A 26,048-nucleotide genomic window follows, 5' to 3' on the forward strand; every position below is an offset into this window, starting at 1 on the left:
TGGAAATATAGAAACAAGCCATACAGGTAATAAATCTGTATTTTCAAGACGACATCAATACAAACTAAATCTGATCATTTCAAACGGCAGTATTTTATCAATCAAAAACAAATGCCTTATTTTAATAAAGAGGGAAATTAAATGACAGCGTTTGCTGGCTCAAGTCAAACAAATGTCTTTTCCAGACATTTAATGTGTAACAGACACATGCTAAACTATACAGACATTCACAGATGCCCTGCAGTTTGAAACCTTTCTACTTAAGTTTCCTGCTTCAGAGCCACTCGCTGTGCTCCGCTGCAGCGCTGCAGTCCAGCAGCTCGTCCTGCTCCACAGCCTCAGCTTCCACATCCGTCTCCACAGGTGGAGGCGCTGGAGGCGATGTTTCCACGCTTCTCTTGATCCGCACCTGAAACATTACATGACGTAGAGTTTCATTAAATAGAAGCTACCTCAGCATGACATAAATGATCCAACTGGCTGAGCACATGTAGCAATGGAATATGTTTGTTAGCATGAGGAAGATAAGTAGATGTTTCTGTCTGTCCACACCTGCAGTCTCAAAGGAAAACTACATTAATAAGTGAAGCAATTAAACTCAACATTTATTTTAATCAGCCACCAGGCACAACAGTTTTTTTTACCTGCATTACCCTGCAAGGCTTGTGACATTTGAAAATGAAATATCTTTGCATGTTTTAGATTCAAATATTTGACAATAAAACTGAAAGAAAGTTTGTGCCAGTAATGCATGTCAGTCCAAATAACAATTTATTGGGTTCCTCAAACTGAAAAATTGTCAGCAGGTCTTTATTACATTTACTGTCACATTGCTACTTCTGGATAAGAAGCCAGGTTAAGTCACTGTTAAGTTTGTGGCTTTAGCAAATTTTTTCATGGCTGAAACTCAGAACCAGAACTATATTGGCCAGGTATGTTTACACATACAAGGAATTTGACTCCGGTTGTAGCTTCTCTCTCACCGTGCAAAAAACAAAAACAGACAAACATAAATAGACATTAAAACATAAATAGAAATATATACAGCTAAGAAACAAATACATATATACATACACATACCTAAACAATGGTGCTGATGCACACCTTGTGTTCTAACAGTAACGGGTATGATGCAGGAAATGATCTTAAGTGTTACTTTGTCGTTTAATGAATTCACATGACTGAATGACATTCTGGGTATTAATGTAAGAGTTAAGCTGGAAAATGATAATTGTACTTTAATTGTTACTTGTGACAATAAATACTTTACTTCCAGTAATTTGAGCTTCCTTCAACCCAGGCATTTTTGGGTTTATTGATTTTCTGAAATTCAGAGTTGAAATAGTCATCACTGACTTTTTCCCCATTTTTCTTTCCTTTAAACTTGTAAATATAATGTATCACATTGCAGGTGACATAACACAGCTATCCACACTCGTGCACACGTAGGTCGAGCCAAGGCTAACACTATCAACAGAGTCAGTGATCTCACAACAGCTTTACCCTCTTTGCCTGGATCGGCCTCCTCCTGCACGGACAGAGGTAGAGGGAGGAAGCACAGGCAGCGAAGCAGCGGAAGGAGAACACCATCTCCACAACGGACATCAAGATGAGAGGCACCCACAGAATGATGGTGGTCCCCTGGAGGACAAAGAAAGACGTGACTCAACACACTTTACAACAATTCAAGTCGGGATCAAAACTGTCTGATGGATGAATATTTATATTTAACTTACGTAGATACGGGTGGGGTCAAAGGGGCACTCGTATGTGATGCTGGAAGAGCCAACATCACTATCAGAGAACTCGCAGTGTGTTAGCAGGCCCCATCCTTTATTAAGAATGGCTTTTACCATGGAAACCGACAAGCCCAAGGTGGAGGCAACGGCCAAGAGACCTGCCAGGAAGCTGAACACCAAGAGGACCCACTGCTGCGAAGACAACAGCACATGTTAGAAGTAAGAGATATTTTAAGAGGGACATATGAATATGTATCAGAAACGACCAGTGACTCTGCCTTCTTAGACATATGATATTTCACAAATGCTGGTATTCTATGTTTGAATGTATTTGTATGGTTCTTATCTACATAGTTATTATCTTCCATATACATGCACTTAGTCAGAAACAGAGAGCAAATCCCAGCTAGGAGCCAGCGAGTGACAGATGAGCTGTGCCAAACAGAAGTAGTATTTACCAGGATCCTGTTTTTCTTGTTTTTGGAGAGGACAATGGCTGTTATTCCAACAATAATTCCCTGAAAGGACAAAAGAAGTTTAGAAAGAAAGACAGATCATCCATCACAGACAGATAATGCAATATTAATACTCAAAACAGTGCCATGTAAGTGTTTACATTGATTTTCAGATATGGCATTTCCAGTAGCACACCAGTAAAACAAAATATTTTTACTTAGATTTGATATCAAATACCCATTTTAATCCAATATCAACTTGGACCTTACACTGTACCTTCTTTATGCTTAAGTCCTTCCACTTACCACCAAGCCTGCAACAATGGCAATGACATTGGAGATGGCGTACACCATCGTCCGGGCCAGAGAGTGCACGTTGATGTGTCTAAGCACAGCGCCGTGTACCAACGCTCCAAGAAGAAAGTTGACATGGCCCACCAGCACCATCCCCAGGCCCATCTTCATCAACGCCTTGTTATCCTTGAGGCTGGCACAACACACTCCTACAGAAGACCAAATGGATTATTTTGACCTCATGATCTTAATTTTGCTTTGAGCATCGTGACTTATGCCAAAATCGAAAAAATAAACAACTAAGTCATCATTACGCTGCAGACACAGACAGGATGGACAGATATTTCCAGGCTGTAAATCCCAAATTACAGCACCTAGAAATTGCAAATACCAGCTGTGGCTGATATACATACGTTTTCAATTGTGACCTGAAATATAGAACGAGAAGCACTCTGAGAATGCAACGTTGTGGTATCAGCAAAGCAGAAAGGAAGCGGGACAGAAGTCAGCACACTGGAGAACAAGGCAGTTACCACAATTATCCACGGCTCCTGCAGAAATGGCTTAAGAAAATGCTGCAGCTACGGTGACAATTCTGGTCTGAACTGGATTGACCTGCACAATTTTGCCACCATCATCCACCACTTGACAACACAGCAGCTTTATATATATTAGGTGACTTTCATATGTTGATTATTTGGCAAGTGTGAGAGCTTGTATTCATGTTTCTTCGGTTTTTTATTTTTTTTTATCACATATTCTCACCTTTTGTACTGTTGTAACAAGTGAATTTCCCCGAGGATGAAGAGTCTTATCTCACTGTTTTGTTCCTTCTCCTGAGGTGAAGCACCTTCCTACAGAGGCTATGTCAGCCAACTCTGAACCAAACCAGAGCTGCAGGAGGGGAGAAACCTTCACCTCAACATTTACCTGCATACCTGCACCTTGTCTGTCTCATGTTGCTGTCCTGACTCCTAAATGGTAGAATGAGTTCCCCACCGACATCAGGAGAGCAGAAACTCTGAACATCTTCCACCACAAACTAAAAACACACCTCTTCCTCCTCCTCCTTGAACACTAGAACTTTAGTATCTTAAAATAGAACTTACTAATAGAACTTTGTAGTTTGGCTTTCTGGAAGATAATGTATTTTCTTGATTCTTGTTGTTCTGGTTCTGAACCCTCATGGTTGAAATGAACTTATTGTAAGTCGCTTTGGTTAAAAGCGTCAGCTAAATGAAATGTAATGTAATGTTAATGTAATGTAATGTGATGTGATGTGTTCCTACAGGTGGCTGCAGTGGACATACTAGAAATGCTTTGGTCATAATATTGTTAGTCTCATGTTTGCTGCCATTCAAGGAAGGCCGACATGATCACACATTGTCCCTGTACAACAAAACACTAATATACTTATATTACATATTGTAGTGATAGTAATAGGCTATAGGCTAATATAGGCCTACCAGTGTGACGTGTATTCAACCTGTTCGCATTCAATTATCAAGAGCCACCTTTTGGTTTTACTTTCAAAGAGGTGAAACGCAACAAGGAATACTTTCCTAAAGTAAGACTTAGCAACAGTCAGCAGGACACGTTTTCCTGGATGCAAATAAGACGTTACAATAAGTGGCATATACCAAAAAAAGCGCTGTTGAGCGACGTCTCTTGTTCCCTGAAGGTAGACCACACCTAAATACTTCAGCACGCGACAGAGCCACACATTCTTCCTGATCATTAAAACACGTAGAAAAGTGAACTTACCAAAATTGACCATTTTAAATTGTGGGTCCCGTCAAATCATATTATTGCGAAAGTTGTATTGAAGTCATATTTGACCGTTTTTTGACACTCCGCTTTTTGAAAGTCTTCGCCTTCCTTCCTCAGCTCGTATGAGCAGGCAGCAGCTCCGACCTACCTGAGCGGAAGCTCCGCCCTACCTGAGCGGAAGCTCCGCCCTCTTACCGTCATAACAAAGCCACAACGATGGGAGGAAGAACACCATCCGTCTGTTAAGAAATAATACACTTTTATTCCCAGCAGCAATGAAAATAAGGATTCAGACTTCAGGAATATGTCAAACACAAATTCATTTTTAGAAATTAAAAAAAAAGCTAAATTGCTTATCATATAATGAGATTTTACGTTTTCATGTTTTTGTTATTGTCTGAGTGAGAGCACAGCCTGGTTCACATCCGGTCTGGGTGGATTACTTCTAGCACTTCCTTTCTAAGACTTATCAATTTGCTTTTTCTTGTTTTCCAAAAATATAAACAAGTTGTTCTTGGGATATGAATTACCAATAGTAAGGCATTACAATAATGTAATAATACAAACAAAATAACGTGAGCCTCTACTATACTATAACTTGGCTATAAGCTGTTATATGGCAAAAATATTTGGACTGTAGACTTTATCCTCACCATGTCTTTCTTTCTTTCTTTCTTTCTTTCTTTCTTTCTTTCTCACTATAATTTTCATGTTATCTTATTTTAAAGATGAAAATGATCACATAAAGCATATTACTTAACAAAGAACAAAATTATTATGCACACAGGTTCATATTTTAGAAATGACTATGTCAACAGGGGACCATAACATTTCACTGACCAAACATAATGCTGACTTGAGTATCTGTAGCACAGTAAGAATACAGTTCAGACTTTTCCCCATTCATGATGATTTATGATTTTTTTTTTTTTATTTTTAGGGGATAATGCTGTGCTGCAGATAGAGAAGAATGGAATTATTTAAAATACCATTTACCTTGACTATAGGTTTTAAACCAGACCCTAAATATTTAGATGAACAATTTGGTTTGTATTTTTTAAGTAATCGTTTTTTTTTTACTATTTTACTTTTTTTACTTTCTTACAGTCAAAGACAAGATTACTGACTGCACTGGTGTTAAAATGAAAAGATGTCAGAATAATTTCCTGTCAGCCTCGTTAGCTTCATTGCCAACACCTGTCGCTCCTTCCCCCCTCACCTTATTAATTGCACACCTGTGGGAGGAGACCATTCAGAATTGTTTGCCAAGTTTGAGGTTCACAATGGGGACATTACAGATATTGCTTTGCATTTTTCTTGGACCATGATTTTGCAGGATTTTTAGAAAATCTCATGCCTTTTCCATTTGAAGAAACGTTTGAATTTGCTCCACACGACACCGTCTTCAGCCCCTGGTGGACCCGGACTCCTGACGTTCACGTGCTCGTGGACTTTCCCCCCTTTAGGAATGGTCCCCCGGTTCAGGTGTTCTGTGATGATTCTAAGCTAACTGTGCTGGTTGATAAACAAGCAAATGGCCTCAAACTGACTGGAGAGGTGATACGGTTGCTATAGCAACAGAGAGCTACCAAACCAATTTGTCTTCTTATGGTTTTGATCAGTGTGGAACAACACATGGTGTGAGTAAACCAAATTCTTCACTTTTGTTTCTACATCTTTTGGAAGGATTTTCTGAAGCCACGCTGTTTTACAGATGCAGAATGGCTTCGAGGTGTTCACCAATTCTCTCCACTTGAATCTAAAAAAAACCTCTTCCCATCTGGTGGCAAACTCCCTCCATAGTACATGTCTCCTGCATCCCTCGGAGGTATGTGGCCTGCATCACCAAAACATCTGTGGCTGCTTGCAGATCATACTAAAAGCTGATGCATGTCTTTCCAGGTTGTATGATCATCTGAACTTCTTGGTCTCGACACCGCCTGTGGATGGCAGGAGTTTCAACATCAAAGCCATGAATCGTGAGTATAATCCCACTGGTTGTAGAGTCTCCTTTTTGGGTGTCGTTTCATTTGTAGAAACATGTTTTTCTCCGTCCTGCAGCCTCCTGGACCGGTGCAGCCGAGTCAAATGTCTATGAAAGAGGCCAGCTTGTCCACCTCCAGGTTTCTGCTAAAAAATAGGCCAAATCATCAACTTTTGTCATTTCAGATGACAAAGCTTTAGTCAGGGTTGGACCGTTCATCATTGTGGACAAAGACACTCATCCTATGCTTTCAATCTCTGAACCACAAGAAGCCTCCAGCAATGCTGAACCAAACTCCATGCAGGCCGACGTTCCTGGTCACGAAGACATGATTGTTTCTGGTTCTACTGCATCGAGAAGCAAGTTGTTGTCTCCCCATCAGGGTGTAGTAGTTGTAAGTCAGGACCCAGCTGCTAGGCTGACATTATGGCTACCTGGACAGGTGCAGGATACTGAACATGGTGAACATATCAGTTCTCAGTCTGAAGACAGCCTGACGGTTCAGTTACAGCCGAGCATTTCAAATGTTCCGGAGCTGCAACCTTCAACCACGGATAAAAAGTCTCATCTGAATCCTCCAACCGACAACCTCAAAGGTCAAAGTTTAGATGAACATAAAAGTGATGCTTCTCAGGGGGATCTGAATTCACTTAAAATGGTTTCTGGATGGCCAATTCCTCCACAACCAGCCACAGTCATTGCAGAAGAATTCCAAAATAAAAACTGGTTTGGAGGATCTAAATTTGGCACCGAGGCGACGCCACTCGACCTCCCTCTGCCAGCGGAGATCGGCGTTAGTCTTCTGCTGGGCGGACGACCACCTCCACCGGAACCAGACCACACCGCTATTGAAGAGCAATCCCGAAGGAAAGAGTGGTTGCCAGCTGAGACTCGCGTTAATGACAACAATCATAATGATTTTGAAGATGATCAGCTGGCACAAACCCAAGCAGATGCAGCCATGATGCATGAAGATGGAACAAATGATGTCCAACCAATAATTCGTTCAAAACTTCAGCTTTCCAAAGGTACGGACGGGTCGCAGACGCGGAGTTATGAGGAAGAAGTGATGAAGCATGAACAAGAAGGGAAAAGGTGTAATCGGAAGATTTGGGAAGGACCGACTCAAAAGAAGCAGTCTGAAGGGGATGCGCTCAACGTTTCTTTATTTGTTGAGGTACTCAGTTTTGTTAATGTCAGATTATTTCATGCCTTTTGAACTATGACTTGATTTTTTTTTTTTCCTTTTCTCATCTTCAGGAGGATGGACAAAGCAGAATAACTTCATGACTTTATTATACTTTAACTGAATAAACTTATTGAGCAATGATCTATTTGTTGGTTGTGTTTTTAAAATTTGTACATGATCAAGTTTTCACATGAAGTAGGCTAATGCAGGTTTTCATTTCAATTGAGAGATATGCTTTCCTTTTTAAAGTTTTATTTGAATAGTTTTTTTTAATTTCCCCATCTATTTCTATAGTGGTGTTTCTCAGTAAATGAAATGTCTTTCTTTCTTTCTTCTCTTTGTCGTTTGTTTTAAAAAGCTAAATGACTCCACATTCTGGCTTCAGTGACCACCTTTGTTGTATTTCACCCAGATGTCGCTGTGGGGAGCTGGGCTCTGTAGTTGGGACAGGACAGGGTGCCCTCTCCCTTTTACACCGCATGCTCAGTGGATTTTCTATCCCAAGTGTGACCCTGGCCACTATTTCCTCCGCACCGCCGCTCTCCTATAAAGTGCCCATGCTTTCCTCTCACAGTCTCTTTCCCGGCCACAGTACAACCGTGAGTGTGTAACTCACTGTTCTTGAAAAACTTAAAAATAATATAAAAAATATAAAATCTACAAAATCTTCATAAAAACAAGCGGGCTACAACAATACCTAAAGAAATACAAACGTATAAAAAAAAAAAAAAATTAAAAAAAAAAAATTGCAAAACATTACTAGAAAAACAAAGAAACCGGAGGCCTCGGGTTTAACCTGAAGTTGTCGTGTTTAAAAGAAGGAGCCTCGTTCAGAAGACCTCGATCGTTTGCGTGATTTTATAGTTTTCAATTTTGAAATTTTCTCCAGCTGGATCAGAGCCAGCTGATTACAGGGCGAGTCTTTATTTGGCGAAAACTGAAGCGCAGTTTGGACCCGGATTACAGTTTCTATCGGCATTTTTCTCTGGATTTTTCCCTTTTTTTTGAGGGAAGCTTTGTATTTATTTATTGTGTGAAGTTCGAGATATGAACACAGCGACGGGGAGTTATCCGATGGCTTCTCTTTACGTTGGCGACCTGCACCCCGACATCACGGAGGCTATGCTGTATGAGAAGTTCAGCCCAGCCGGACCGGTGCTTTCCATTCGGGTATGCCGGGACATGATCACCCGCAGGTCCCTTGGATACGCGTATGTGAACTTTTCTCAACCAGCTGACGGTAAGAAATGAGAAGTGTGAAGACCTCTGCAGTTGCTTGTATGCGACTTGGAGTCAGAAAGCGTGAATTCTGCAAGTGTTGACAAAGTCACCACGTTTTCAATGTCACGCCTTCAACAGGATGTTGAAAGAAAATGCAAAGAATTATGATTGAGGGGATATTTTTACAGTCCGAGATAATCATAGGACATATAGTGTTCTTCAAACTGGCCGGAGACTGCTCTGCTCATTTGACCTATATAAGCATGTCCCAGTTCTTATTTGTCTCTACTACAGTCAAGATTAAACCCACATCGAGTTGGAATCGTCTTTAAAAGTTTGCAAAATAACAATTTCTTGCCCATTAATTATAGAACTGGATCTGGAAATATGAAGTTCTTTTTCTGCAGCTCACCTATTATAAGCGGCCCAAAATGACCCATTTCTGCTTCTATTTAAAGGGCCAGTGAGTGAAACCAACTCCCCTGCCGTCTGCCATGTACACTGAGAAAGAAAAGGGACAAGCGCAGCTGAACTGCCCGCTTAACTATTGATTATTATTATTAATTATTAAAGACTTGAGCCTGTTTCTTTTTGAATTTCATCCCAGTTTTGATGGGTTGATATTGGCTGAATCATATTATTGGTTGACCTGTAATAACCTGACCCGTTCAGCTCCTTGTTAATCTGTGATGTTCAACAGTGAGTGTGTAAATATGGAAATGTATTAGTGTCTGTTTATCAACTCCATTTGTTAGGTGGTATGAAAGCATTGAGCAAAGGGAACAGGTGCTGTGGTGGTCTTTGGGGGTCTGCTGACAATGTTTACATTGTTTGAACTTTTTTTTTCTGTCGTATCAACAAAAACACCTGTCACGACTTATCGCTGCTCGGCTGGTTCCCAGAAGCGGAAGGAATGAAAGCGTGTAACTGGATCACTTCCGGGGAGATGTTGTTCCCGAGATGAGAGGATCCCATTTGTTATTGGAGGGTGTGTCGGGAGGGGGTGGTGCTGGTGGGGGAGGGGATCTAACGTGTGTGTGTGTGTGTGTGTGTGTGTGTGTGTGTGTGTGTGTGTGTGTGTGTGTGTGTGTGTGTGTGTGTGTGTGTGTGTGTGTGTGTGTGGGGGGGGGGGGGGGGGGGGGGGGGGGGGGGGGGGGGGGGGGGGGGGGGGGGGGGGGGGGGGGGGGGGGGGGGGGGGGGGGGGGGGGGGGGGGGGGGGGGGGGGGGGGGGGGGGGGGGGGGGGGGGGGGGGGGGGGGGGGGGGGGGGGGGGGGGGGGGGGGGGGGGGGGGGGGGGGGGGGGGGGGGGGGGGGGGGGGGGGGGGGGGGGGGGGGGGGGGGGGGGGGGGGGGGGGGGGGGGGGGGGGGGGGGGGGTGTGGGGGGGTTCTAACGTGCGTGGTGGTGGTGGTGATGGTGGGGGGAGTTCTAACGTGCGTGGTGGTGGTGGTGATGGTGTTGGTGGTGGTGGTGGTGGGGGGGGTCATGCCTTGCTCTTAAAGAACATGAAGTGGAACAGAAGCGTTTCTCTTGGTTTCACTAACAGTCATAAACAGTAAACAGTCACCAGACCTGCTGGTGTTCATCTGGTTATCTCCCCCCCCCCCCCATAGAGAACATTATGACCCCCCCTCTAAATATAGACCTCCCTCTGAGCAGCTGCCTTCACCTCCACAGATGACACCATTGGCAATAATAGGTCATTTAAGACTATTCTCTCTGTTTATCGTTCTCAGTGACATCATGAATGATTTAATGTGTTCCAGATCATTAAATCTACGAAACAAATAATAAAATAAATAACAATTAAACAAAGATTCCTCTGAACCTTCCACAACTCAGATCTGACAGCTGTCACTCCGTCTAGATGAAGAACAATGACAAACCAAACTGCTGATGTCAGCAGATCTGTTCTGTTTACACACACTTTCAGCTGGAACATGTGTGTGTGTGTGTGTGTGTGTGTGTGTGTGTGTGTGTGTGTGTGTGTGTGTGTGTGTGTGTGTGTGTGTGTGTGTGTGTGTGTGTGTGTGTGTGTGTGTGTGTGTGTGTGTGTGTGTGTGTGTGTGTGTGTGTGTGTGTGTGTGTGTGTGTGTGTGTGTGTGTGTGTGTGTGTGTGTGTGTGTGTGTGTGTGTGTGTGTGTGTGTGTGTGTATGCAGGTGTGTGTGTGTGTGTGTGTGTGTGCCCACATTGACCAGAGTTAAAGCAACAGATTTAGAGATAATGTCATCGCTGTTCTGATCACACAAGAATTTACATTTTACACATTTACAAACATATTATTCCCCGACGTATTGTGGTAAGATTTACGGTAGGACTGCTGTGCCACTGAAACTCCACCCCCCCCCCTCCATCCTAGCTGCTCCCAGGCAGAACATCAGAACATCAGAACATCAGCCACATGGTGGACTGCAGGATCTTTCCCGTGTTACAGGTGGCTGTAAACAGGCAGCAGCAGGATCATGGTGGCACACTGTTTACTTTGATGTTCTTCTCTTTCGTATGAATGCAGGTGTTTGTGACTAAAAGCTGCTTCATTGTTACACCATTGTATTTGCTGAATTTTGATAGAAGCATGCTAGTGACTGCTTTGTCTTCAGACCTGAGGCTCCATGGAAACGACCAGCTGTGACCTTTCCACCTCTGTCTCACCTCCCTCTAGCTGAGAGAGCACTGGACACCATGAACTTTGACGTGGTGAAAGGGAAGCCAATCAGAATCATGTGGTCCCAAAGAGACCCCTCCCTCAGGAAGTCAGGTGTGGGCAACGTGTTCATCAAGAACCTTGACAAGTCCATTGACAACAAAGCCCTGTACGACACCTTTTCTGCCTTTGGCAACATCCTCTCCTGCAAGGTACAATTGTCATAAATGGGAATATTGTTTTAAGTTGGAATTTATTCATATACACTTAAAAACTCCTGTATCAGGAACAATCTCCTGTATCAGGAACGATCTCCTGTATCTGGATCTCCTGTATCTGGAACGATCTCCTGTATCTGGAACGATCTCCTGTATCTGGAATGATCTCCTGTATCTGGAACGATCTCCTGTATCAATGATCTCCTGTATCAGGAACGATCTCCTGTATCAATGATCTCCTGTATCAGGAACGATCTCCTGTATCAATGATCTCCTGTATCAGGAATGATCTCCTGTATCAATGATCTCCTGTATCTGGAATGATCTCCTGTATCTGGAATGATCTCCTGTATCAGGAATGATCTCCTGTATCAGGAATGATCTCCTGTATCAATGATCTCCTGTATCAGGAATGATCTCCTGTATCAGGAATGATCTCCTGTATCAATGATCTCCTGTATCAGGAATGATCTCCCGTATCAATGATCTCCTGTATCAATGATCTCCCGTATCAATGATCTCCCGTATCAGGAATGATCTCCTGTATCAGGAATGATCTCCTGTATCTGGAACGATCTCCTGTATCTGGAACGATCTCCTGTATCTGGAACGATCTCCTGTATCTGGAACTATCTCCTGCATCAGGAATGATCTCCTGCATCAGGAATGATCTCCTGCATCAGGAATGATCGTGGACATGTTTCCTGCTGTTTCTACTCTTCATGCTGCAGCTTGCCAGCTTCATACTGTATTTACAGGCTGGATATGGAAGTGGTATCTCTGTATATTTTCCAAAATGTCAAACTTTTTGCTTTAAAGTTCTAGACCACCTGCATTTCTCTGCATATTTACCCGTGTATTCCTCTCCACTAGGTGGTGTGTGATGAAAATGGCTCCAAGGGCTACGCCTTTGTCCATTTCGAGACCCAGGATGCTGCTGATCGGGCCATTGAGAAGATGAACGGCATGCTTCTGAATGACCGCAAGGTGTGAGTGTCTGATCATCTTAAAACTGGGGACAACGTGGGTATTGTTGTTTGTTTTTTTGGAAAACCTTTGAAGGACTTCCTGAATTTTAAGCTGGCTTTGACACTATTTGAAAGTTATCATGACATTGAAAGTGTAGCAGGTGCAGTATATTGAAGTAATTGCGATAATATCAATAGCTTACATAGATCAAATGGCGATATTTTTTGTGTCTAATGTATAAACCTGTCTTGTCTGTTCTACGTTTGTGTGGAGTGAACTGATTTTTCGTGTCTTTTTTAAGTTGGTGAGTTTGTGTGTGAATAATATGACTAATGCTCTTATCTTTTACTGCCAGTCTGAAGATAACCTCTGAACTAAGAGATAACCAACTAAAACCTCTGACTTTTCTTTCCTATCAGACACATTTTCTCTGCCTCATTTGTCCACTTGCTGGTCACCCATCTTAGAGTGTTTGTATGTGTGTGTGTGTGTATGTATGACCACGCTTGTGTATTTTAGTGATGGATCGAATGCAGGAATGCAATACTGGATGGCGGAATTGGAGAGGTCATCATAGCAAGGTATATAAGATCATTTGGTCCTCCTCAGCTTTCCTTTGTACTATGAGACTCTGTTCCTCCATCCCCCTCCATCCACCTCCTCATCATGTTTTGGACCAATAATATAGATGGTTGTCACTGTGTTGTCTAGCATGCCAATATATCCGCCTGCCTGGTGATATTAACAGCAGCCGGATGTTTTTTTTTCTTTCATTGTTTACCCCAGGAATGATGAGTCACATGTTGAAATGTAGCTGTGAATTGGTCTTGTGGATGCTGTCCTTGTTTTTGTGCTTGCTCGGTCAGGTTTTTGCTGAACTTTCATTCCCTGGAAACCCGGATAACCTGTGTATTTAGATCGGAAAAAGGAAGTCAAAAGAATGGAGCCTGGTTGGCTTTCTCAGCTTTGATAAGACTGTTTTACATGAGTGTGTTTTGCTATTCTCCCGTAATCTTTAGATTTGTGGGTCGTTTCAAATCTCGCAAGGAACGAGAGGCTGAACTCGGTGCCAAAGCAAAAGAGTTCACCAATGTCTACATCAAGAATTTCGGGGATGATATGGATGACAGTCGGCTGAAGGAACTTTTTGACAAATATGGTAAACGGAGGCCAGCTTTGTGGGTGTGATCGCGATCCCGATGTAGTCAGGTCTGATTTCATAGACCCTCTTTTTATGGCCTTTGCAGGTAAAACACTCAGTGTGAAGGTGATGATGGACCCCACCGGCAAATCCAGAGGGTTTGGATTTGTTAGTTATGAGAAACATGAGGATGCTAACAAGGTACTTTGGGCTTATGGAAATGTGCCAAATGTGTCATTATCTGTTAAAACATTTCTCAGATAAATATGGCTTCATTCAAAGGCTGTAGAGGATATGAATGGCACCGAACTCAATGGCAAGACGGTGTTCGTGGGCAGAGCTCAGAAGAAAATGGAGCGGCAGGCGGAGCTGAAGAGGAAGTTTGAGCTGCTCAAGCAAGAAAGGATTAGTCGTTATCAGGTCTGCAATAACTAGGTCCTCCATCACAGCAACCTAACAACTCCCTATTTCAATTTATTATAGTAAGGAAGCTGCTATTTGTGATTCAACTTGTCTTTTGTTTCAGGGAGTTAATCTTTACATTAAGAACCTGGATGACACCATTGATGATGAGAAACTGCGTAAGGAGTTCTCTCCATTCGGCTCCATTACGAGCGCTAAGGTGAGAAAACTTGGGCCGATGGCTCAACACAGGATCACTACATAAGAGACTTCATTACACGGTGAACATTGCAACAATACTCGTGTGTTTATAGTTACTCAGATTCAATCGATCTCAAATGTAGGTGATGCTGGAGGAGGGCCGGTCCAAGGGCTTCGGCTTCGTCTGCTTCTCCTCCCCCGAAGAGGCAACAAAGGCAGTGACTGAAATGAATGGACGTATCGTTGGATCCAAACCGCTCTACGTGGCTCTGGCTCAGCGCAAAGAGGAGCGCAAAGCCCACCTGACCAACCAGTACATGCAGCGTATCGCCGGCATGAGGGCGATGCCGGCTAACGCCATCATTAATCAGTTCCAGCCCACCAGTGGCTACTTCATGCCAGCTGTGCCACAGGTGTGCCAATCAAATTCATAATTGATTGTGTATTTTAAAGAGGCTTTAATCAATATTTTATATTAACAACAGATCACATGACTATGCATATTATGAAAGGGTTCACTGACTGATAATTATCACGCCTCTCGAGGTCACTTCAGCTTGATGGAGTATTTTAACATGTTGGCTCATTGATTTAGTTTAATGACTCATAACTTTACTGTTTCCATTCAGTGTCACAGACAGTTGTAAGTGTGAGAAAGCTCTAAAAACCTTGTTCTCAAAACAGCTGAGCATCAAAATGCATACTGGCAAAATTACTGGTGAATGTAGACGAGCATTTAGGAGCTAAAGAGAAAGATATTTCCTCCAGAAATCGGTAGAGACCAAAAGCAGAGCTAATAGATAATATTGGGCTTCGATCTAACGGACAGGAACAGGACTTGACGTGAATGTTGATATTGTGGTGTGTGCTGGACACATTCATCAACTGAAAAGGGAATATTATCTCAGCGTTGTGTGTAGAAGTTTTTTTCCATTAATATAATATTACTAACTCTTCCACGTGAAGTTAAGATGATTGAAGATTTCAATTTAATTAGTAACATCAGCAGTTTACATGTGATGTTGTCCCTTCTTATCTTGTGCCCTTTAGACTCAGAATAGGACTACGTACTATGCACCCAATCAGCTGGCCCAGATGCGACCTAACCCCCGATGGCAGCAACAAGGTGGTAGAGGTCAAGGTGAGCTTGTGGCACGTGCATCTGTCTGTCATATGAAAAACTTAAACATTATAATTATGCAGAATTTGGCCAAATCTTTAGACACTAACATGGTTTTTTGTCTCTCTTTTCGTTACTTCCAGGTGGTTTCCAAGGAATACCGGGCTCACTGCGTCAGCCGGGACCACGGGCCAACCTCAGACATATGAGTCCTGGCAGCAGCACACAGGGCCCACGAGGTGTGTTCACCAATGAGAATCATCATCGAATCACTGACTCTAGCTTTTTATTGATACTACTGTATATGCAGCTGTTGTTTTAAACAGTATCCAATCAGGTTGGTAAGACACGGTCTAAATTCTGCCCCGTGTTTTCTCTTCACTGTTAGCTGCTGGTCAGGCCATGGCTCCTCGTTCCTCAATGGGAGTCCCGGGTCCCCGGGCAATGCCTCCTTACAAATATGCCAGCGGTGTCCGTAACCCCAACCCCCAGGCGGTACAGCCTATTGCCTTACAGCAGGTAAGCATCGTCTTCCTGTCATATTAAGCACCATCTCTATAAATACTTTTCCTTACTATGTTTCCTCTTCCCTCCCAGGCTCAGCCAGCGGTGCACGTTCAGGGCCAAGAGCCGCTCACGGCCTCCATGCTGGCTGCAGCGCCCCCCCAGGAGCAGAAACAGATGCTCGGTAAGACTCTCATTTCATGATGAATGAACTGTGAGGATTTTCTGTTTGCATCAGGTAGATTTGAACTCCCTCACTCACCTTTTTTTTATAAAATAGGAGAGCGTCTGTTCCCACTGATTCAGGCCATGCACGCCAACCTGGCAGGAAAGATCACCGGCATGCTGCTGGAGATCGACAACTCAGAGTTGCTACACATGCTGGAGTCCCACGAATCTCTGCGTTCAAAGGTGCTAAACTAACACCATCTGAAGTGTCTGTTATGTATAGACTACAGTGTCATTACTCGTGTTTTGATATCACTTTTGTCCAGGTTGAAGAAGCTGTTGCCGTGCTTCAGGCCCACCAGGCGAAGAAAGACGCCACCCAGAAAGTGGGCAGCATGGCCGCTCCTGCGACCGCTGCCACATCCTGAAGACTGCGTGTTGTATAAACTTGGTATGGTGATACATAATCAGTCAAATATATAATTCATGTATACTTTTATGGTACTAATGATAAGTCATTGTGTTGTTTCAGGATACAGAAATATGGGCAGAGAGAATGACACACTACACTGACTCCAAACAGGCTTCTGAACAATTACGCAAAAAACTAAAATTGAGGAAAAAATTGAAAGTGTAATTTGAAAATACACCTGAAAAAAAAATGAAGTGAACAATTTCCCAGTTCAGGAATACTGAAACTGAACACAAAAATCAAAAATGTAAGTGAACCTTTCATTTTGTGGCAAAGAAGAGAAACGAGAGAAACGAGCGCTGTTCTTTATCTTTGCTTGAAAGCTTTCTGTTTGATTTGAAATGACAGCTCCTCCATCCTATCATGTGATCATTGGTGTGTGCTGTTCTCAATAAATGGATGAGATGTCATGGTGACCAGTCTTTTGTTATTTGAATGCTTCCATGCAACCTGTTTTATTCTGGTTTAGGGGTTTATGTGTATATCTGACAAACACTTCCTGAGTGTAGTCGAGAGGCTGAAACGAGGAAGGGCAGGACACTTTATGTATTTACTGTTAATTAACATATGTTTTGTTTGGCTAAATTGATATAATTTATTGTGTTTCATCCTTGGATAGAGGATTGATACAACCAACATAAAAAAAACATTGATTTGCCTTTTCAAAGCCTTTCTTACAGACAAAAAGACAGGAAGATCTGTTCCTGCTCTGAATTATCGATTACTATCTGGGATATTGTCACTCAGCCTTTGCGTAGGAACATACTTGGAAAATTCATTGTCATGACTTTAAGGTCTGACTTTTTGCATATTTTGATATTAACATCCAAATTCGAAACCGCGAATTGCATCTGATTTTGTAAATAGATAATCTATTGTAATAAAACCTAGAATTTTATGTGAACTTCTTGATCAAAATCTTTTTTTAAAGTTGTTCAATTTGGATCTCCATTGTCATTTATTCTGCCTGCCATTTTTTCAGTCCAGTTAAACTCCATCTAAACTGGAAAGTGATCGTAGAGTCTTTTGTTTGATATTGAGAAAACTAACAAAAGTCGATTTTTGTTGTTGTTGTTGTTGTTGTTGTTTTAATTTCACCAATCATCCGTCTGACAGCTCAAAGGACAAGCAGTCAGTCAGTTAACACGTTTACAGGCTGAGAAAAGGCAGCTGGGGAAACAGAGTCGAGCTTCCTGGAAGTACCTGAGTGCAGAAAAAGGACCAAATAAAGAGACAACAACACAAATAGGAGGTCATCTGTCAACAAGGAGGAGAGCGTCGAACCTGACAGCATTACAACTGTTTGAAGAAGACGTCCCCGAAGTTTGGATCAAAGATATAATAACGTCACCAGAGCATAGGAAAAGTACTGACAACAAAAATAGGACTGTTAAAGTGCCTTAATGAGTCCTGACGACGTGACCGCAGACAGCAGGGAACATGTATAAATGATCATGTGAATTATAGATCACTTCTCTGGAGCTGGCTGAGTTTTGAGGTCCTGACAGCCTCACTGGGACACTAACATTTACATTTGGGCCTGTTAACACCTCATGCTTATTTCTTGTCTAATGTTGAAATATATAAAACAAAGTGTGGTCATGGACACAGAGGTCAGAGTTCATTATAGTTGCTTTGACATTTGAATGATTTTACTTTTTTAAAACCTTGGAGAGGGATAGAAACCTTTAGTATTCCACCAAACACGAATACAATGCAGATTGGAGTGGTAATGAAGGCTTTCTCCGACAGGTGGCGTACCGCCAGTTGTACCAACTGACATGCAGCAAGGAGGCGGGCTTTAGTTTCCCTCCACCAATAGCAAGCCCCTCGGGTTAAAGGTGAACGGTTCAATCCAACATGGCGGCCAAGAAGCGAGTGCTGTATGTCGGTGAGTTCTCGCTGTTTTTCACTAAAGCAGGTTAAAGTGATGCTGAGGAGGAACGTGAGAAACGTGTTGTGGACACGCTTTAAAGCAGGTTAAAGTGATGCTGAGGAGGAACGTGAGGAAACGTGTTGTGGACACGCTTTAAAGCAGGTTAAAGTGATGCTGAGGAGGAACGTGAGCGTGTTGTGGACACGCTTTAAAGCAGGTTAAAGTGATGCTGAGGAGGAACGTGAGGAAACGTGTTGTGGACACGCTTTAAAGCAGCTGAAGCAGAACACGAGTTCAGCACGGAACGAAGATGAGAACATGTTAGAGAGAATTAACTGGCAGGATATGTAAATATAAACATGTATGTTTGAACCGCTGGTTTTAAAGTGCAGGTTCCAACTCTAAAAACCTTTGACGCTGTGTTCAACCGTAAAACGGGAAATAAAGCCACAAATACGTTTTGAAGCTCGTGTCTCTGAGGGCTTCCGGTGTGACGTAAACATGCGCCGGTATCCTCCTTCTGACGTCACAAGCATTTATATTTATTTATTTGGAATTTTCGGAAATAAGGTATGAAGTCGTGTGTGTGTGTGTGTGTGTGTGTGTGTGTGTGTGTGTGTGTCTGTGTGTGTGTGTGTGTGTGTGTGTGTGTGTGTGTGTGTGTGTGTGTGTGTGTGTGTGTCTGTCTGTGTGTGTGTGTGTGTGTGTGTGTGTGTGTGTGTGTGTGTGTGTGTGTGTGTGTGTGTGTGTGTGTGTGTGTGTGTGTGTGTGTGTGTGTGTGTGTGTGTGTGTGTGTGTGTGTGTGTGTGTGTGTGTGTGTGTGTGTGTGTGTCCTACCAGGTGGTCTAGCAGAGGAGGTGGATGAGAAGGTTCTCCACGCAGCGTTCATCCCCTTCGGTGACGTCACAGACATCCAGATCCCTCTGGATTATGAAACCGGTACGATCAGCAGGTTTTTAACTGCAGTTATTTATAGTTATTATTATTTATTATTATATTTTAAACAGCTGGTGACTTTGTGTCTCGTTGTGTTTGCAGAGAAGCACCGAGGATTTGCGTTCATTGAGTTTGAGCTGGCAGAGGTACGTCCAGGTGACGGACAGGTCACCTGTCATATGAACTCATAAAGTGACCAGACTCTGAATGAAATATTGAATGAATTGCTTTGTTAACATTTCTTTTAAATGCTTTTAAACTTCATTTTGAAGGAAAATCAGCTGCTTGATTCAAAATCTTTGTGTGTGCAGTTATAAAACAATAAAAAAAACCTCTTTTACTAAACTGTTTGGTTTGAATTCGAACTTCAGCGAACAGTCAGTTGATCAATCAGTTCACTGACAGAAAATTAATCACCAAATATTCTGATAATTGTTTCACCATTTTGAGTCATTTTTAAGGAAGAAATACTCAAAGTTTTTCCTGAGAATGTGAATCCTTCGTGGTCATAAGCTGAATATTCTGCCGGCTTTACGAAACACTGTTTCACATTTTTCAGCAAAAAAGAAACTGATTAATCAGGAAAATAACAGATAGATAAACCTCTATTGAAAATAATTAATAAATGCAGCATAATAGTTATGCTGCATTTATTAATTATTTTCAATAGAGAAATTCATACTTGATGAAAGCTCTTTTTATGTCTAACATGTTTTATTGTCTCTACAGGATGCAGCAGCAGCTATTGACAACATGGTGAGTTTGCTCTTCAGTTGAGATCTGTGTTTGTCATCGTACTCGGAAGTTATGAAAATGAGCTTTCTGTTTTCACGTTTTATTATTTTCACTACCAGAATGAGTCTGAACTTTTTGGCCGGACGATCCGCGTCAACATCGCCAAGCCGATGAGGATCAAAGAAGGTTCTTCTCGACCAGGTAATTTAATGAATGGTTTTGCCGAGAGTGTCTTTTGAAAGCCGCGGCTGTGACTCGGTGTTTTTCCTTCAGTGTGGTCCGATGACGACTGGCTGAAGAGGTTCTCGGGGAAGACGGCCGAGGAAGCCGAGGAGGCGGCGGCCGGAGAAACGACCACCGCCGCCGCAGCGCCGGAGGTCAGGCGGCCTTCAGTCTAACCTGCGTTGTTCAGGGCTCCGAATGTGTTGACATACTAAGTCGGGTGTAACTTGTGTCGGCAGGCGGAGCCTCCAGCTAAAAAGGGCCGAGTCAATCCTCAGGTCTACATTGACGTCAAGATCGGCAACAAACCAGCCGGGAGGCTGCGCTTCCTCCTGCGGGCGGACGTTGTTCCCATGACAGCAGGTCTGCACATCGTTTCTTTTATATTGAAGGAAAGAAAAATCCCTCAATTGATGACTTGTAAAAAGAAACCACATGTAGGTATTTAAATAACCGTCATTTTAAAATAAAATATAAACATTTTCACAGAGAACTTCCGCTGTCTGTGCACGCACGAGAAAGGCTTCGGCTACAAGGGCAGCAGCTTCCACCGCATCATCCCTCAGTTCATGTGCCAAGGAGGCGACTTCACCAACCACAACGGCACCGGCGGCAAGTCCATCTATGGACGGAAGTTTGACGATGAAAACTTCGTGCTCAAGCACACCTCTCCAGGTGAGTGTGAGGCTGAAGTCTGTGAAGGACTGTTCTGGTTTGTGTTCAGTAGCTGAAGGTGGTCTGTGGTTTGTACAGGGCAGCTCTCCATGGCCAACTCTGGAGCAAACACCAACGGATCCCAGTTCTTCCTCACTACCGACAAAACCGACTGGCTGGATGGGAAACACGTGGTGTTCGGGGAGCTGGTGGAGGGGATGGAGGTACTGCGGGCAATGGAGGTAAAGGATACGGCTGCTTTCTCATTTCAGAACATCGGAGGTTTCTACTCAACATTTGAAAAAGGCTTAAGGAAGTGAAGCTCCTCCTTATTAAGCACATTAAACTCAACAGAAATATAAACAGAAACATTTTGGTTGTCGCTCCCATTTTTCATGAGTTGAAGTTAAAGTTGTAAGTTGCATGCAGACGGTTAATTTCTCTGGAATTCTTTTAAAGTGACCTTTTATGTGCAATATTCCTGCTTTAATCAGCATTTGATGGAACACACCTCTCAGGTACATGGATTATCTTGGCGACGCTAAAATGCTCAAACAACTATTTGAACCCATTTGTAAACAAAGTTTGAAAAAAATAAACCTTTTGTGTGCATAGAAGAAGTTTTCAATCTTTTACTTCAACTCAGGGAAAACGGACCTCAAACAAAAATGTTAGGTTTATATTTTTCTTGAGTGTATATGCAAATTATTTTGAAACCACACGCACGGATAATAATTTTTTAATGCCTGTTTTTTATTTTTAGGTTCAAGTTTTCAAAGTACCAATGCTTCAGTACTTTTTTAGGTTCAGGTTTTGGTTTTCAATGCCAAACTTTAATGTCACTGTTATAACCCCATAAATTCAGTGATAATGAGAAATATAACTTTGCTCTCACCCAGAACGTTCTCTCATTAACAAACTGTAGTTATTACTCCAAGTGTTCCTTCATGTGAATAATACAGAGCTCCTGGAGGCTGAGAATCGTTTCACTGAACCATTTCTGTGTTACCTCACAATATGCTTTTTATAAGACTCCCAGTTAAGATAAAGACTCGGATGTTACGCAGATATTATGGAAAGGAGAGATAATGTGACACCACAGTTAATGCATTTAGTGCTCATTACTCATTTTAAAAGGCCGGTTTCCGACAGTATGCAGCTGCTGCCTGTCGTGGCGGAGCTGTAGCTGGATGGATGGTTATTATTGGACCTCGGCTGCTGTGGTTGTATATTCGGTGCTGTGGCTACGTCCAGCTGTAACTATTTGAACACGAGGTGCCACTTCAATACGATGCTCATCCAGCAGAACCATGCAGCCAAAGAACAACCACGGCCACAATCGAAGTGACAGCGATGTCATCCGAGGGCTCCATCATCGGAGCTACAGTCTGTCTCGCCAGTGATCAACCAGCTCCTCTATCTTCTTTCTAAATGCAAATGTACAGACGAGCCTGAAGGCCACAGCTGAGGGGAACTGATTTACACTGTTGTTACAACCGCTGGCGCTCTACTGTATAATACACAGTACTGTGATAACTCTACTGTATAACACACAGTACTGTGATAACTCTACTGTATAACACACAGTACTGTGATAACTCTACTGTATAATACACAGTACTGTGATAACTCTACTGTATAACACACAGTACTGTGATAACTCTACTGTATAATACACAGTACTGTGATAACACTTCAGCTCAGCTTTTCTTCATGGGTCACAGTAAAACCGCAATTTATTGTGAGTTAAGGCAAAAATAGTTCTCAAGTATATTTTCACGGGGACCCTTTGTAGAATATGTTATGCATAGTTACAGTAAAATTTGAAATTATAAAATTTTTAATTTACTGAAGGAATTTAAGGCTAATTTTAGGGATCAAGTGAAAAAGTCAACTTTATTTAAGATGCAAAGTAAAATCGTGATCATACTGTTCAGAAATGATTTCTACATTTAAATTTTACTGATAAACATGGAGTTGAAACATCCCTGAGTGATAGAAGTGCGTCCGATTGTAATAAAAACTTGCATAAAAGTAATTTCCTCATCTTTAAATCTGTTTTCTTTCTGCAGGCTCAGGGAACAAAAGATGGCAAGCCGAAGCAGAAAGTGATCATCTCAGACTGTGGAGAATATGTGTGAATGAAAAGGAAAGTGTGCTTTTTGTGTGCGTGTATGAAGGCAGAGTGTGTTCATGATCTTTTGCACCCCACATCTGCTGCCATGTAAATATTTCAATAAACATCTTTTTGTAAAGAAAGCACAATTTAATGTTGGTTTTTTTTTGTGCCAATAAAATGTCAAATTGATCTGCTGACCACTGGGTTCTGATTTATAGTCATTCATAGCGTATATTTCCTGTTCTTTTGTGTTTTGGAAAAGGTAAACTTTTTTTTTGGTCTCCCAAGCAAGTGTTGTAACGAGTTGTGCCAAAAACAATTGAATTCCGTGATTGTAAACCCGCCACATTGTGCATTCTGCAGGTCTCATGCTAATATATCGGTTTCAAACAATAATACTTACAACCTCGATATTATTATTTGCATAAATTTGTTTTTGTCCTATTTTACATCATTTCTACAAACAGTCCACACTTTACAAATGAGCCATTAAAACGTCGCCCAATTATTGCACTTAATGAGGTGGAGTGGAGGAACCACACCTGAGCAGGTGGAGTGGAGGAACCACACCTGAGCAGGTGGAGTGGAGAGAAGACATCGCCAGCAAACAGCTCCTCCCCTCCCTCCGCTCCCGGTCTGTTGAGAAATCTGCTGAGATTCTCATCTGGAGCTTCACCGGAGACTGCTGCGCTGCTGATCCGCAACAACCGCGATACAACTGTAAGTCTTCAAATCAATGTGGAATCAAACCAATCGGATTGTAATGCGAATTTGTTTTCGGACGTATTTATTTCGGATATGCGTAATTGCGCTCGGGATGTAACTTGAAAGCCTTCAGCGCAGTCTGGAGCTGACTGGCAGAGTAAAGTAGGAGTTGTCGGATTGTATCTGCGTTCGGTTACAAAGCTGAAATTGCTGCTTATTTTACTGAAAATTGACAAGTTTAAGAAAAGGCAATAGTCGCTTCTGTGCTAATTTGACCTGTTTATTTTTTTCCCTAAAAGCAATGTCAAGATTTATTGGTTATTGACCCATTTCTACCGCACTTTGTTTCTTTGTTCTCTTACCCTTTCTTTGTATCTGTGATATGACTTTATTTCCTTTTTGTTTTAGGTACGTACTCGACGTTTATCGGTGCCATTTCAGCTGAAAAGAGTTTCCTCTGTCTTCTTACAGCAGGAAGAGAAGACAGACTGTGAACAAACCTCGTCATGAACTGGGCATTCCTCCAGGGACTCCTCAGCGGGGTGAACAAATACTCCACAGCCTTCGGCCGAGTATGGCTCTCTATTGTTTTCCTCTTCAGGGTCATGGTGTTTGTGGTGGCTGCAGAGAAGGTATGGGGAGATGAACAGAAGGACTTCAAATGCAACACAGCTCAGCCTGGGTGCCACAACGTCTGCTATGACCACTTCTTCCCGGTCTCCCACGTCCGGCTGTGGGCCCTGCAGCTCATCTTTGTCACCTGCCCCTCACTCCTGGTGGTGATGCATGTAGCCTACAGGGAGGACCGGGAACGGAAACACCAACTCAAGTATGGTGAGAACTGCCGCCGTCTCTACAAGAACACTGGCAAGAAGCGTGGAGGCCTGTGGTGGACCTACGTCCTCACACTGGTCTTCAAAATAGCTGTAGATGCCACCTTTGTCTACCTCGTCTACCACATCTATGAGGGCTACGACTTCCCCTCGCTCATCAAGTGTGAACAGAAGCCCTGTCCCAATAAGGTGGACTGCTTCATCGCTCGGCCTACTGAGAAACGAATCTTCACTCTCTTCATGGTGGTCACGAGCTTGGCCTGCATCCTTCTCTCCATTTTTGAAATTGTCTACCTGATTGGCAAACGCTGCCGTGAGTGTTTCACCACTGTCCATGAGTCTCGCCATGTCATGACCCACACTCTGTCCAGTGGAAGCAACCTGATGGAGTCCAACACTCTAAAGCTGACGAGCAAAAACACCCCCGAAATACCTGCACCATCATACAGTGTCGCCATATCATGAAGTACTAAAAATATAAGCAAAGCATTTATGAAAAACCAAAGACATTGAAAAGGAAAGCTGATTTGCTTCACAACTTCCTTAAAAGAGTTCCTTAAAAGTTAGCAGAAATGTGTCTCCTCAGACTGAACTACAATACAAGTTAGTTCCTGCATGTGTCATTGGTCTGGAATGTGTGCACTGTTGTGGGTGTTTACAAAGATTTTTTTTTTTTTTTTTTACAGATCAACTTCTATAACCTCTACAAAGAATAAAAGCGAGTTTGTGTGATAGAGTCCAATTTAGCCCTGGAATCAATTACATGAGTCACTTCATGGTTTGAGAGTTTTCCAAACACATGTGGTTCTGTGTCAGATTTTCCCTCTGCTCATGCCCAACCTCCAAATGTTTAGTTCAGACTCTAGTGACTAGTTTCCCTTCACTCAGATTGTTCATATTGGACTCTCAGTGAACTTTGTTTTTATCATAATTTATCAAAAAGTTGGAGCTGATGTGCATGTTACTGTCCTTATTTGCCATGTTGTTGTGTTTAAACAACTTGTTTACAGGCAGTAGAGAGCAAAGAAGTTCAAATGTGGTTTTGTAAACACTATTTTTAATAATATCAAGATGTGCATATTTCATAGTGAGGTGCAGTTTGGCTGCATTTTGTTAATATTATTTTTCATTAAAATCATTATTTTTGTGTTTTAAAAATGTGTGTTTTGTTAATAAGAACAAGCATGACGATTCAGAGAGGTCCATACACAGTGGTGCCTAGTGTATTAACTTCAGACTACTTTAAAGGTAATAAACATACAAAAGAAGAGTCTTAACAGGAATTGTACCAAAGAACAAAGCGAGCCGACCACCCTGTCTACTGAAAAGGATTTGTTGATGAGTTCTGTGGTTTGCCAAATATCTTTCTTCTTCCACTTTTCCATGTGTTTCATAATGAAGTGGCCCCTCCTTCCTCTTTGCCCGCAGACTGCTCTGTTGCTCTGAGCGTTGCCCTGATTGTTTAGGCTGATGAGTCCT

The 26,048-nt window shown here is 42.4% G+C and overlaps 4 protein-coding genes across 4 annotated transcripts; 3 read left to right on the top strand and 1 right to left on the bottom strand.

The window, feature by feature from the left end:
- Window positions 1-21: 21 nt before the first annotated feature.
- Window positions 22-4,401, bottom strand: tmem54a (transmembrane protein 54a). Its single transcript, XM_069719692.1, has 6 exons — window positions 4,253-4,401; window positions 2,501-2,697; window positions 2,198-2,257; window positions 1,737-1,931; window positions 1,504-1,641; window positions 22-409 (listed from the first exon to the last, which is right to left on the bottom strand). The coding sequence occupies exons 1-6, from the start codon at window positions 4,263-4,265 to the stop codon at window positions 275-277; spliced, it is 738 nt and encodes a 245-aa protein (XP_069575793.1). The 5' UTR covers window positions 4,266-4,401; the 3' UTR covers window positions 22-274.
- Window positions 4,402-7,993: 3,592 nt separating this feature from the next.
- pabpc4 (poly(A) binding protein, cytoplasmic 4 (inducible form)) lies at window positions 7,994-16,899 on the top strand. The gene is made up of 15 exons (XM_069719664.1): window positions 7,994-8,671; window positions 11,313-11,506; window positions 12,386-12,501; window positions 13,501-13,640; window positions 13,729-13,823; window positions 13,905-14,042; window positions 14,149-14,244; window positions 14,369-14,638; window positions 15,276-15,366; window positions 15,489-15,584; window positions 15,734-15,864; window positions 15,943-16,033; window positions 16,130-16,260; window positions 16,344-16,468; window positions 16,550-16,899. Exons 1-14 carry the CDS (start codon window positions 8,479-8,481, stop codon window positions 16,443-16,445), a joined length of 1,884 nt encoding a protein of 627 aa, XP_069575765.1. The 5' UTR covers window positions 7,994-8,478; the 3' UTR covers window positions 16,446-16,468; window positions 16,550-16,899.
- A 1,379-nt stretch (window positions 16,900-18,278) lies between these two features.
- ppie (peptidylprolyl isomerase E (cyclophilin E)) lies at window positions 18,279-23,226 on the top strand. The gene is made up of 10 exons (XM_069719666.1): window positions 18,279-18,380; window positions 19,206-19,304; window positions 19,404-19,447; window positions 20,031-20,057; window positions 20,156-20,237; window positions 20,310-20,413; window positions 20,498-20,621; window positions 20,748-20,933; window positions 21,012-21,154; window positions 22,985-23,226. The coding sequence occupies exons 1-10, from the start codon at window positions 18,350-18,352 to the stop codon at window positions 23,051-23,053; spliced, it is 909 nt and encodes a 302-aa protein (XP_069575767.1). The 5' UTR covers window positions 18,279-18,349; the 3' UTR covers window positions 23,054-23,226.
- Window positions 23,227-23,729: 503 nt separating this feature from the next.
- gjb10 (gap junction protein beta 10) lies at window positions 23,730-25,779 on the top strand. The gene is made up of 2 exons (XM_069719684.1): window positions 23,730-23,751; window positions 24,145-25,779. The coding sequence occupies exon 2, from the start codon at window positions 24,243-24,245 to the stop codon at window positions 25,032-25,034; it is 792 nt and encodes a 263-aa protein (XP_069575785.1). The 5' UTR covers window positions 23,730-23,751; window positions 24,145-24,242; the 3' UTR covers window positions 25,035-25,779.
- Window positions 25,780-26,048: the final 269 nt, after the last annotated feature.

Source organism: Brachyistius frenatus, unplaced genomic scaffold, assembly GCF_029030835.1.
Source record: "Brachyistius frenatus isolate BFR_SWC_R1_liver_20210118 unplaced genomic scaffold, ASM2903083v1 Contig_220, whole genome shotgun sequence".
Classification (NCBI taxonomy): domain Eukaryota; kingdom Metazoa; phylum Chordata; class Actinopteri; family Embiotocidae; genus Brachyistius; species Brachyistius frenatus.